Source organism: Eschrichtius robustus, chromosome 14 (genome assembly GCF_028021215.1).
Source record: "Eschrichtius robustus isolate mEscRob2 chromosome 14, mEscRob2.pri, whole genome shotgun sequence".
In the NCBI taxonomy this organism is placed as follows: Eukaryota; Metazoa; Chordata; class Mammalia; order Artiodactyla; family Eschrichtiidae; genus Eschrichtius; species Eschrichtius robustus.
Window position 1 is genome coordinate 22035515 of NC_090837.1, and position 11607 is coordinate 22047121.

At 47.6% G+C, this 11607-nt stretch overlaps 1 protein-coding gene across 1 annotated transcript; it reads right to left on the reverse strand.

The window, feature by feature from the left end:
* Window positions 1-9567: 9567 nt before the first annotated feature.
* On the reverse strand, window positions 9568-11561 carry UQCR10 (ubiquinol-cytochrome c reductase, complex III subunit X). Its single transcript, XM_068563143.1, has 2 exons — window positions 11370-11561; window positions 9568-9833 (listed from the first exon to the last, which is right to left on the reverse strand). The coding sequence occupies exons 1-2, from the start codon at window positions 11517-11519 to the stop codon at window positions 9789-9791; spliced, it is 195 nt and encodes a 64-aa protein (XP_068419244.1). The 5' UTR covers window positions 11520-11561; the 3' UTR covers window positions 9568-9788.
* Between the last annotated feature and the right edge of the window lie 46 nt (window positions 11562-11607).

Genomic DNA, 11607 nt, shown 5'->3' on the forward strand with positions numbered 1-11607 from the left:
CGTGGGCAAGTTCTGTCATGAAACAGCCTTCCCCACAGGCCCCTGCCTCTAGGGAGCCTCGGGAACAGTCGAGCTGAGACCCCTTCGGATGGGAGTTTGATTAGTGGCAGGTGAGGCTGCCATCTGTTCCTGTGACAGGCTCACCAGGTCCACATGACGATGGGCAGAGCCCCGCCCCCAGGTCCAGTCAGCCTGTTACAGGAGAGGAGCAACAGGTGAGGACAAGCTCGGTGACCTGCTAAAGGGGATGCATGTGGCTTGTTACACCTGGAAAACCAGACTCCCCTGCTCAGGAGGGGTCTGCACAAAAAGGCATTGGTTCCTCCCCGAGAGTTCTAATTCAGAGTAACATGCAATGGCCAGGCCAGAACTTTTCCTTGGGGATCTGGGGCTTCTGAATGGCCAGTGGCCTATTTCGCTTTTGCCATTCAGAGCAGGGGCCAGGCTCTGGGGTCAGAAGCCAGCTGGTCTCAGCCACTGTCTGTCTGTGTGACTCTGAGCAAGGTGGCCTCACCTCTCTGAGCCACAGTTGTCTTGTCTGTAAATTGGAGATGCTGGCAGGATGGCTGGGATAAGGCATGTACAGTCGTGGCCTGCTGTGAGGTGGCCAGTGAACTCGCAGGGCCTTGCTCACAGGGAGCCAGGTGAGGGGTGGTGGGTGCCTCCCACCAATGCTCCAGCCAGCTTTCTGGGCACCCCACATCTCACCCCCTCAGCACAGCTGCCCTGACTCGTCCAGGGCAGTCTTCCCAGAGGCCTCTGGGCTCAGGATGACCTAGACACACAGGAGCCAGAGAGAGAAGAAGACAGGCACAAGTCAGCCTGGTAAGTATGTGCTGGGTGCCCTGGGAGCCCAGAGGAGGTGCCCAGGGGACTGTAAACTACCTCACTAAATCCTTGAAACAAAGACAGTGATAGGTGTGATTATAAGCCTCATTTAGCAGGTTAGTTGCTTGATCATGGCTAAGTCAGGATTCAAACCCAGGTTTGCCAGCCTCCAAAGTCCCTATTTTCGGCCTCTTGGTTTTCCTACCTCTCTATAGCTTGGCACTTGAACCGGAAGCCACAATACTCTAAATGCGGTTGGCTTAGCATGAAAAAGAGGACCTATCACCTCCTTCGTTCTAAACACCATACTTCTGTTGATACAACCCCTCTAATAGAGTCATTCCATTGACAGAGGGGCAGGGGAAAGGAGAGGAGAGTAGAAAGCCGGGCAGGACCTATTTTCCAAATCCCCACTCTGCCACAGTCTCCCCTGTCTGCCAGTGGAAGGAAAGGATGATCATTGGAGGGCGCAGTTTGAAGGAGGGGTTTCATAAGGAAAGCTTAGTGAACCAAGGAGACAAGGCATCTCGTGGAATTTCAGCCCCAGGGCAGGAAGTGGCTTCTCTGTTGGAAGCCTATACAGGAGGGAGACAGAAGTCTGCTTCGACATCAGGAAGGAAGGAAGATGGACGGAAGCAGAGGACTCTGTTACACAGTGAAAGGTGTGGGGAAGAGATAAGGTCTGCCTGAGGAAGACACAAGGCCGCTGGGTTTACAACAGTGTTAGAGACACTGAAAACAAGATTGTCAGGGGACACAGAGGGGAACACAGAAAGCGATCCGTCCTCAGAGGGATGGAAAGGAGGTAGGGAACATGGTTTTAAAGCAGCTGGGACAACGGCGGTGTCGGGGAGGGCTCACTTCGATGATTCAGCTGTACAGTCATCCCCAAAGCTCTCAGCCATCATTTTGTGGACTGAATATGCTAATTAGGTCCTGGTCCCTGGAGACTGTGCAGGGAGCCCCCTCCCGCTCCCCCCACCTGCCCCGCCGCCGTTAACTTGCTCGCTGAAGCAATGTAACAAAACTACCCCTGACAGGCCTGTGCTAAACACAGCACAAGCCTTATCTCCCATGTCTTCCCAAGCACCCTGTGAGGTCTCATTATCGTTATCCCATTCTCCACATGAGGAAACTGAGGCTCACAGAGGAGAAGCAACCCACCCAAAGTCGCCTGGCTGTAGAGGCGCAGAGCTGGAGTTCAAACTCGGGCATGTTCTGTTTCCATAATCCATGTGTTTTTGTTGTTGGTGGTGGTGGTCATACCGCGCAGCTCGCGGGATCTTGGTTCCCCGACCAGGGATTGAACCCGTGCCCTCGGCAGTGAAAGCGCAAAGTCCTGATTAGGACTAGACCACCAGGGAATCCCCATAATCCATGTTTAAGCACAAGATGAGAGAGCAAAGGGCCCTATTTGGAAGGTGTATTAAGTGAGGTTTGAAGTAGCCTGGATCTTAAATGTCAGGCTGAGGAATTTGAACTTGATCTTATAGGTAGTGGGGAGCTATTAAAGGCGTTTGAGCAGGGGAGTTGACCTGGCAGCCTTCTGAGGGTTCAGTGGAGAGGAAGTGTCCAGAGCAGTCGAGGAAGTTTCCATGCAGGAGTCCTGAAGGCAGGATAAGCCAGGAGCAGCAGAAAGGCGGTCAGCACCGTTGTACTCACAGACTATCGATGGAAGAGCTCCCAGCCGACGCTCTCTGCATTCCATCATTGCCTTGTCCTTGATGCCGGCTGGAGCCTGCCCTTGGCTTTCAGTCTGTGCATAAATCCAAGCATATCAGGCCAAGGCCTCAGTGAAAAGAGAAAAATGATTTTTACACGGTGTGGAGTAGTGGATATGAGCTCTGGAGCCAACTGCCCTGTTTTTGAACCTCTGCTCCACTCTCACTAGCTGTGTTACCCTAGGCAAGACACTTAACCTCTCTGAGCCTCATTTTCCACCTGTAAAATGGGATGGAGAGCAGTGCCCACCTCGGACTGAGGATCCAGTGATACAGGGCATGTTAACGGCATGGGGCCCAGGCCTGGTCCTGGGTGAATGCCTGGAAAAGGCAGCTTTGCGCGCGCGCGTGCGTGCGTGCGTGTGTGTGTGTGTGTGTGTATGTTTGTGTGTGTGTTTGTGTGTGTGTGTGTGTGATCTTCCGAGTGGGCCAATGCCTGCCCCTGGTACAGAGTGTTCATCCTTTCCTAACACTCAAGAAGCTGCCATTACCTCCATCTTGCCTGGGGAATTTGTATTCCCTCCAACTTTGCACATTGCTCAGACATTTATTTTATTTTATTTATTTATTTATTTATTTATTAACATCTTTATTGGAGTATAATCACTTTACAATGTTGTGTTAGTTTCTGCTGTATAACAAAGTGAATCAGCTATATGTATACATATATCCCCATATCCCCTCACTCTTGAGTCTCCCTCCCACCCTCCCTATCCCACCCCTCTAGGTGGTCACAAAGCACAGAACTGATCTCTCCTCCCCGTGCAATACAGCTGCTTCCCACTAGCTATTTTACATTTGGTAGTGTATAGATGTCAATGCTACTCTCTCACTTCGTCCCAGTTTACCCTTCCCCCTCTCCATGTCCTCAAGTCCATTCTCTACGTGCTCAGACATTTTAAATTCATTGATTTCTGTCCCTTCCTCAGAAGACTTCAAGCTCATCTGTAGGACAGTCCTTGTTCCTTGTTGTTGCAAGGGCTGGCTGCGTTACTGGATGGAATCTATTTCTTTTTAGTAACTTACATTGGCCCCCCCTCTACCTTCTTACAAAAGCAGTAACATGCTTGGTGTGGGTCACACAAATAAGCAAAGAAAGAAAAACCAGCAGAAATAATCGCTGTTAGGATTTAAGTTCTCATCCTTCTAGCATTATTTTAGAAAAAGGAATATAAATATTGGTTTTCTACAAAAATGAGATCACTCGACACATGCTGTTCTCACCATTTTTTCAGTTAATAAGACATTCTGAACAGTTTTCCAGTTCTCCTCTGCATCCTTTAACAGGCAAAAGCATGTCTAGTTATCTTTATTTTGCAAATTGGATCTTGCAGAGCCCCAGGGAGTGGATGCAGGTATACAGGGCCTGAGGCCACCATTAAGACAGCATTTACATCTGGCTTCTCCCTCTGGTGGCCCTATTTCCTATCCTTCCTTTGTCAACCTGAAGGATATTGACCCCAAGGGCACTCCTTAATAAACCTCCTGCACCCTAACTTCCAGCCCAGAGTCTGCTTCCCAGGGAACCCAGACTGTGATAGGCGGCATTCTTGTGTTTACCATGGACTAGCCTAGAATGTTCTGAGGGCTGGGCCTTCCTTCTTTCTTTGAGCTGCCAGGATAAATTGGACTCCAGCCAGAGCTGGAAAGTTTTGAGCCTTGGCAGGCTGCCCTGGAGTGCCAGAAGTTTCCAGGGTAGCCCCTAGCTGGGTTAATTAAGCAGACAGCTGGGTGAGGATTTACTGTACAGTAATCTTTACTCCCCTTGACACCCCTCCAAGATGACAACATCTCCAGAAATAATAAGAATCATAGCTATCATTGTGAATATCACGGTGAGTATTTTACAGATGAGGAAATGAACTCAGAGAGGGTGAGTAACTTGGCTGAGTTTACACAGTCAGTGAGTGGTGGGGCTTGAATTCTAACGCAGGACTGTCCATTCTAAAATTAGTGCTCTTTACACTTCACTAGAGCTATTCAATAGGAAAAATATCAATAATATGACCTTTTGGATTGTTGTTATTGTTCAAATTAAATGACATGTGAACTGCTGAGCACTGAGTACAATGCCTGGCTCATAGTAAATGGTTGATAAATGTAAATCATTAATCAGAACCCCACCCCCACCCCAGGGGCTTCCCTTTCTTCTTAGAATGAAATCCAGGATTTCCCTGGTGGCGCAGTGGTTAAGAATCTGCCTGCCAATGCAGGCGACACAGGTTCAAGCCCTGGTCCGGGAAGATCCCACATGCCGCGGAGCAACTAAGCCCGTGTTCCACAACTACTGAGCCTGCGCTCTAGAGCCCGCGAGCCACAACTACTGAAGCCCGCACGCCTAGAGCCCGTGCTCCACAACAAGAGAAGCCACGGCAATGAGAAGCCCGTGCACCGCAACGAAGAGTAGTCCCCACTCTCTGCACTTAGAGAAAGCCCACGTGCACCAACAAAGACCCAATGCAGCCAAAAATAAACAAATAAATATATTTATTAAAGAAACAAACAAAAAAGAATGAAATCCAAACTCTTTTAGTGTGGCCTACAAGACCACACAGCATCTGACCCTATCATTCCCTCTCTTCCTTCAGTACAGTGACTAAACCAAACTCACATCTACCTCAGGGCCTTCGCACTTGCTGTTCTCATTTACTGGAATGCTCTTACTCTGGGTCTTTACCTGACTGAGATTTCTATTCAAATCGCAGCTCAAATGTCATCTCCATAGAGAAGACTTCCTTGACCATTTAATGTTGCTCTTCAAACCTGAGTCACTCCCTATATGTTACCCAGTTTTATTTTCTTCATAGCCCTTAACATGAGCTATAATTCTTATTTACTTTCTTGTTTACTGTCTGTCTCACCTACTAGAATGCTTAAGCTCCAAGAGGGTAGGGGTCTTTCTGGTTCTCCACTATTTGCCCAAGGTCTAGGACAGTGCCAGGAAGAACAGGCACTCAACAGAGATGTATTGGTTGAATGAATGGTTTCTACCAGTTTGGAGAGATGTTTCCGAATGCAAGAGATAAGCTAGAGGAATAGGACATCAGCATAAAACTCTTTGCCCAGAGAGCAGTCCTACTTGCTCAGAGCTATACCAGATGCTAACTTCTGAAGACAATTTCAGAGACCTTCTGGAACTTGCTTTATGAGGCACCTAAGCAATTAGCTTTTCCTGACACCTGTGCAAGGGGACCAGGTGCAGAGTCCTTGGGGCTTTCTAACTGTAAAGACAGCTCTCGTCTCCAGAACACGCCTCCGGCTGAGCTTGGGACAGAGGTGAATTTTTTTCCAGCAATAAACAGCTTCTCTGTGTCAGTCTGAGGAGGGTGCTAATCCTCACTTCCCCCACCTGCTGGCAGACCCACCCAGCCCTGAGTAGGTCCAGCTCCCACTTGGCAGTGCCAGTCAAGGACAAGTGCCCACTGGGACCTCAGGAAGAGGAGCCCTGGGCCACCCAGCAGCCGGGTTCCAGGCCTGGAGCCAGGGTTGGGGGCTCACATTTTTCGTCTCTCTGTGATCAAGCTCTCTCCCCCTTTTACTTATACTCCCCCATTATGAAGAGAGTACATGCTTGATGCAGAAAACTTAGAAATCATGGGGAAATACAATGGAAAAGAAAATAGTTCAGCCAGTTCACCACTGTGAACAATTTGGTGTGAGCATTTCCTTTTTTTTTTGGTCACACCTCACTGCTTGAGGGATCTTAGTTCCCCAACCAGGGATTGAACCCAGGCCCACGGCAGTGAAAGCGCTGAGTCTTAAAAAATGTATCATGCTTGGGCTTCCCTGGTGGCGTAGTGGTTAAGAATCCGCCTGCCAATGCAGGGGACACGGGTTCGAGCCCTGGTCCGGGAAGATCCCACATGCTGCGGAGCAACTAAGCCCATGTGCCACAACTACTGAGCCTGCACTCTGGAGCCTGCAAGCCACAACTACTGAGCCCGCGTGCCACAACTACTGAAGTCTGCGCGCCTAGAGCCCGTGCTCTGCAACAAGAGAAGCCACGACAATGAGAAGTCCGCGCACTGCAACAAAGAGTAGCCCCCGCTCGCCACAACTAGAGAAAGCCCGCGCACAGCAACGAAGACCCAACGCAGCCAAAAATAAAAACAAATAAATTAATTTAAAAAATGTATCATGCTTTATAGGAATTTGTGACCTCTTTTTTTTACTCAGCTTTATATTTTGACTGTTTTATCTGAGCATTTGCCTTAAACATTTTTTACTGAATTGCTTTCTTTGCTATAAAATATTTTTATTAGAACATCAATATCTGCTTGTTGCAAGAAAAAGTCAATCACTGTTGCACAAAGTGAAGGTTGTTTGAAATCCTAGCCCTCAGGTGTGTGTTTTCCCAGGAAAATTTAGTGCACATCCTGCAGTACTCTGTGTGTACCCTTATCAATGTGCGTGTGTCTACATAAGTGATATCAAACTAAACAACTAAATATACCGTTTTGCAGCTTGATTTCGTTTTCACTTTATTTTTCTTTTCAACTACACGCTGAGTCACCTCAGTCTTTTTTTTTATTGTCTGCATAGATTTCTGTGGTATGAATCTACCTTGTATTTAACCACTCCCCTATTGAAGGGCGTTTTTCTTCTTTTTTAATTCCAAACAATGCTCCAATGACTTTTTGTGTGGGTTCATGTGCACATGGGATTCTGGAGATATTTTTCTAGATGTGGAAGATCAAGGTCAAAAGGAACAAACATTTAAATAAAATAGATATCGACAAAGTACCCTCCAAAATCACTGTCCCAATGCCTGTGGGCAGTGCCTGCTTCTTCACTAAACTACTGGTGCTGCTAATCTTTTCCATCTTTGTTCATCTGATGCGCAAAAAATGGTATTTCATTTTGTTTATTAGTGAAACTGGGCATCTTCTCATGTTTGTGGCCATTTGTATTCCTTAATTGCCTATTCCTGTCATTCACCCCAGCTTCTACTTAGTCTTATGGATTTGGAAGACTGCTTCATATTAGTGAGGTTGGATGTGCCATGTTTGTTGGATATTTCCTTCATATTAATGAGGTTGGATATGCCATGTTTGTTAGATATTGTCTCCCAGTTAAAACTTGGTTTTGAATGACTGCATATTTCACCTCAATAGTAATTCCTATTTTGGATATTTCATCCCCCCCTCCCCGCCCATTATAAACAACATGATGAACATCTCTTGTGGACCTTCTTTTTTTTTTTTTTTTTTTTAGGAAAAGTTACTAGAAGTGGAATTTATTGGATCAAGGGTATGTATATTAAGGATCTTAATACATATGTACAAAATAACCTCCAGGAAATGGTACCACTTCACACACTCTTTCCGGTAGTGCATCTGTGTCAATTTTCCATATCATTTCTTTTGGCTGCGCCATGCAGCATATGGGATCTTAGTCCCCCCACCCAGGGATCGAACCCATGCCCCCTGCAGTGGAAGCGCGGAGTCGTAACCACTGGACCGCCAGGGAATTCCCCCTCTGGTCTTTCGGGAAGAATCCTTCCTTGTCCCTTTCCTTGCTTCTGGTGGTTGCTGGCAATCTCTGGCATTCCTTGGCCTGTGAAAGCTCAACTCCAATCTCTGTTGCTGTCTTCACATGGCCTTCTTAAAAGGACACCAGTCATTGGATTTAGGGCCCACCCCAACCTATTACGACCTCATCTTAATTTAACTAATTACATCTGCAAAGACCCTAGTTCCAAATAAGGTCACATTCTGAGGTTCTGGGTGGAAAATATTCAATCCCCTAAAATAAGTAAAACGGCGCTTATTATTTTAATGTTTGGCTCTTATTGAAAGGAAATACACACACACACACAACCTCAACAGCCCAGAAATGCAGATGACAAATAATGGGGCATCTTTTTTTTTTTTGGCTGGGCCGCACTGCATGCAGGATCTTCCCCGACCAGGGATTGAACCCGCACCCCCTGCAGTGGGAGCACGGAGCCTTAACCACTGGACCACCAGGGAAGTCCAATAAAGGGGCATCTTAATGTAGAATGGCTTAGGAATACGCTTGCTGCTTGGGCTGAATGTGCCCCGGGACAAGTGATCAACTAAGTTCATTCTAACTCTGCTGCTCTGAGCTCGTCATCAGGTGCTCAAGAATAATGTAGAATAACTGTTCGAGAATGCTCCCTGCTTTATTGTTTTTCACCAGCACGTTGCCCCCAAATCGTTGGGAACAGTGTAAAGTAAGTGGCAATCTTCAACCCCCAGAGTGTTCCTCTATTAATGCTGAAATCATTCTTAGAATCAGTCTTAGAATGAACCTCTACTTTGGTTCAGGTCTTGATTTGGCCCCCAGAGCTGTACTACCTTTGGCAGGTCATGATTTCTCGAGGGCTTGACTTCATCTTCATTAAGATATGCCTCAGGTAGGGCAAACTGGGCAATTCCTAGGTTCTCTCCTACCCCTGTGTTTCCCGACCTGACTCTTCCCCATTAGTTGCTGGTGGTTGATCCAGCTCTGGCCCAATCATGCCAAGCTCCAGGTGAAATATGGCGGACAGGTGAGTCACTCATCTTCCCAGGCCAATTACCAAACAGAACTGCTCTACTCCTGTTCAGCACATCCCAGTGCTCTCCATGGCTGCTCCCAGCCATGCTGCATGTTTTCCAACGTCCCTTACAGCCATCAGAAGATGAGCGGTGGCCCAGAGAGGTACGCCAGCTTACCCAAAGATACTCAGCAAGTTAAAGGCAGAATGGAGACTAAACCCTCAGGCCATGGTTTGTTCCCCCTCTGGATCCACAGCTCTTCCCTAGGGCCAAGCCAGTTAGCTATCCTCTGCCTGACTTAAGAATGGAGTTATTGGTTTAGAAGCCAAAGCTGAAGATAACATCACCAACTCTAGCTCATGGTTTGAAAACTAGAATTCTTCTTTGGAAGTTAATGGGAAACCCAAAATAATGGAATCTGCCCTTCAGATGTTCGCAGAGGACTTTGAAGTGGTGTCAGATAACTGTTAAGTGAAGATCAGGTAGTTAAGAAGCACCCGATGCAGAAGCAGGTCTCAAGGACAATTTATATTTATTTGTTGATGACTTTGACTAAACATACTTCAAACATAGCAGAAGTTAAAGAGTCTGTCAGGTGACGTCATCTCCTGCCAACAGCTAAAGGTGGCCCGTGGAGAGTGACATGAGCTTCATCTTCAAGCTGAGGCCCTGACTCTGGGCAAACAGCTGGTGGGTGGACCTGGTCCTTCTGGCCTGGATTGGGGCCTCCGAGGAACTACTCCTTGTTCTCATACTTGTGCTTGATGTGTTTCCATAGCTTCTGTATTTTAAAGACAAGAACCACAAACTTAGTTTTGCCTCTCACATTTTATAACTCCTCCCACTGCCCTGGTCTCTATAACAAACCTGAGAGAAACATGTACCACATCCTGACAGTTTGCAGTGGGCAAACTGGAAGCAGTACTAGGCTTGATGTACATTCCTAACATTTACAGAATGCTCTGATGCTCTCAATCAGTGTGTGAAGTAAGTGGGAAGGCATGATCTCACTTTACAGGAAACTGAGGTAGAGAGACTGAGGGACCTACCCCCAGAGCACACAATTATTAAGGAACAGAGGCTGGAAAATGTCTCATTTCTTCAACTCCCAGGTATTACTCAAGAGGTCCTAAGTGCATGGTCCCCAAATACTTCACATTGAGCCATTTAAAAAATTTCCTCAGACCTATGATCCTTGGGTCAGGAACCAGCTGGATTCTCATTCCTAAAAGCACCAAAGATGGGTGGGTTATGACAACATCCTGAGATGCCTTCCCCACACATTGGAAACGGCCAAAGGAACTGCTTGAAGATGAACAGTAGCAGCACTGTCATAAGGGCAGAAAATTGCCCTGGCCACAGGCAGTACATCAGTGGACAGAGCCTGCCTGGGCTGTAGGGCCAGACAGCTTCAAGTTAAAAACAGAGTGAGTGGTGGCACAGGCCTTATTTGTCCAAGACCTTCCCCAGTATGAGCCACAATTTAACGATGGAAAGCAGGCAAGGCATCCAGCACAGTGCCTGGCACACAGTGAGTCTAAAAAGTGTTGTTATTCTCTATCTCATGCTTCCATTTTCTCGTGAGGAATGTAACAAATGCCATTTTTTGAGAGTACCACCTACCAGGTACTGTGGCACCTTGCCTGCATCTCATATAATCCTCACAATAACTCCCTGAGATAGTTACTATTATTATCATTTCAATTCCAGAGATAAAAATGAAGCTCAGACAGGTTAAGAAACTCGCCCACCTTAATGCCACAGTTATTAATTGATAAGGCCCAGTATTCCCATCCAGGGCTCTCTGATTTCATACCCACCCTACTCTTAACCATTATCAACACCACCGTTGACAACATGGAAAGACTTTGGAACTGAAAAGTGCTATCTGAAAAGGCCAGTCACGGTACCTACAGAGTTGTTCTTTTCACGACAGTCGCCCACTCAAATCTGCCCTTGAAACCTTCAGACGAGATAGGGGGTCCCGGGTCCAGCCCTGACTTGCCTCTAACTCCCTGGTGATGTGGCCCTAACAAGTCCTTTGCTCTCACTAGGTTAGTGTTCGCTTCTGCAAATGGACAAGTAGGTGTATGGGGCGGGAGACAGCAATACTTAAAACCCCTGCAAAGCGGGATCTATTGACCCCGTTTAACGTTTTCGGATTCACACCGGGCGGAGCGGACAGACGGCAGTCTGCAGACAGAAGACACCCAGGGATCCCCTCCTCCTCGTAAAGGTAGACTGAATCCCGCCCCACCTCCACTCTCACTGTCACCCCTCAGAGGGGCCCAAGGTCAGGGACGGCCCAGGCCCTCACCCCTTCGTTGATGTGTTCGTAGATCGCGTCCGCGCCTTGATCGAAGGCGCGCTCGAAGAACAGGGCGCCCACGGCTATGGTGAGGGCAAAGGTAGAGGTCCTGCGGAACAGCAGGGAGTACAATCTCGCAGTCAACGTTGGGCCCGCCATGTTTGTCCGCTGCCGAACTAGCGCCACCGCGCATGCACCGCGACCGAGCTTTCTCTCCAAAGGTCCTCAACGTGTAACGCTTTATGGG

Coding starts and splice junctions, on each gene's coding strand:
- UQCR10 (XM_068563143.1), bottom strand. CDS start 11,519: ATGGCGGGCCCAACGTTGACTGCGAGATTGTACTCCCTGCTGTTCCGC. Junction 9,834..11,369: donor ACGAACACATCAACGAAGGG/GTGAGGGCCTGG, acceptor TTTAAAATACAG/AAGCTATGGAAACACATCAA.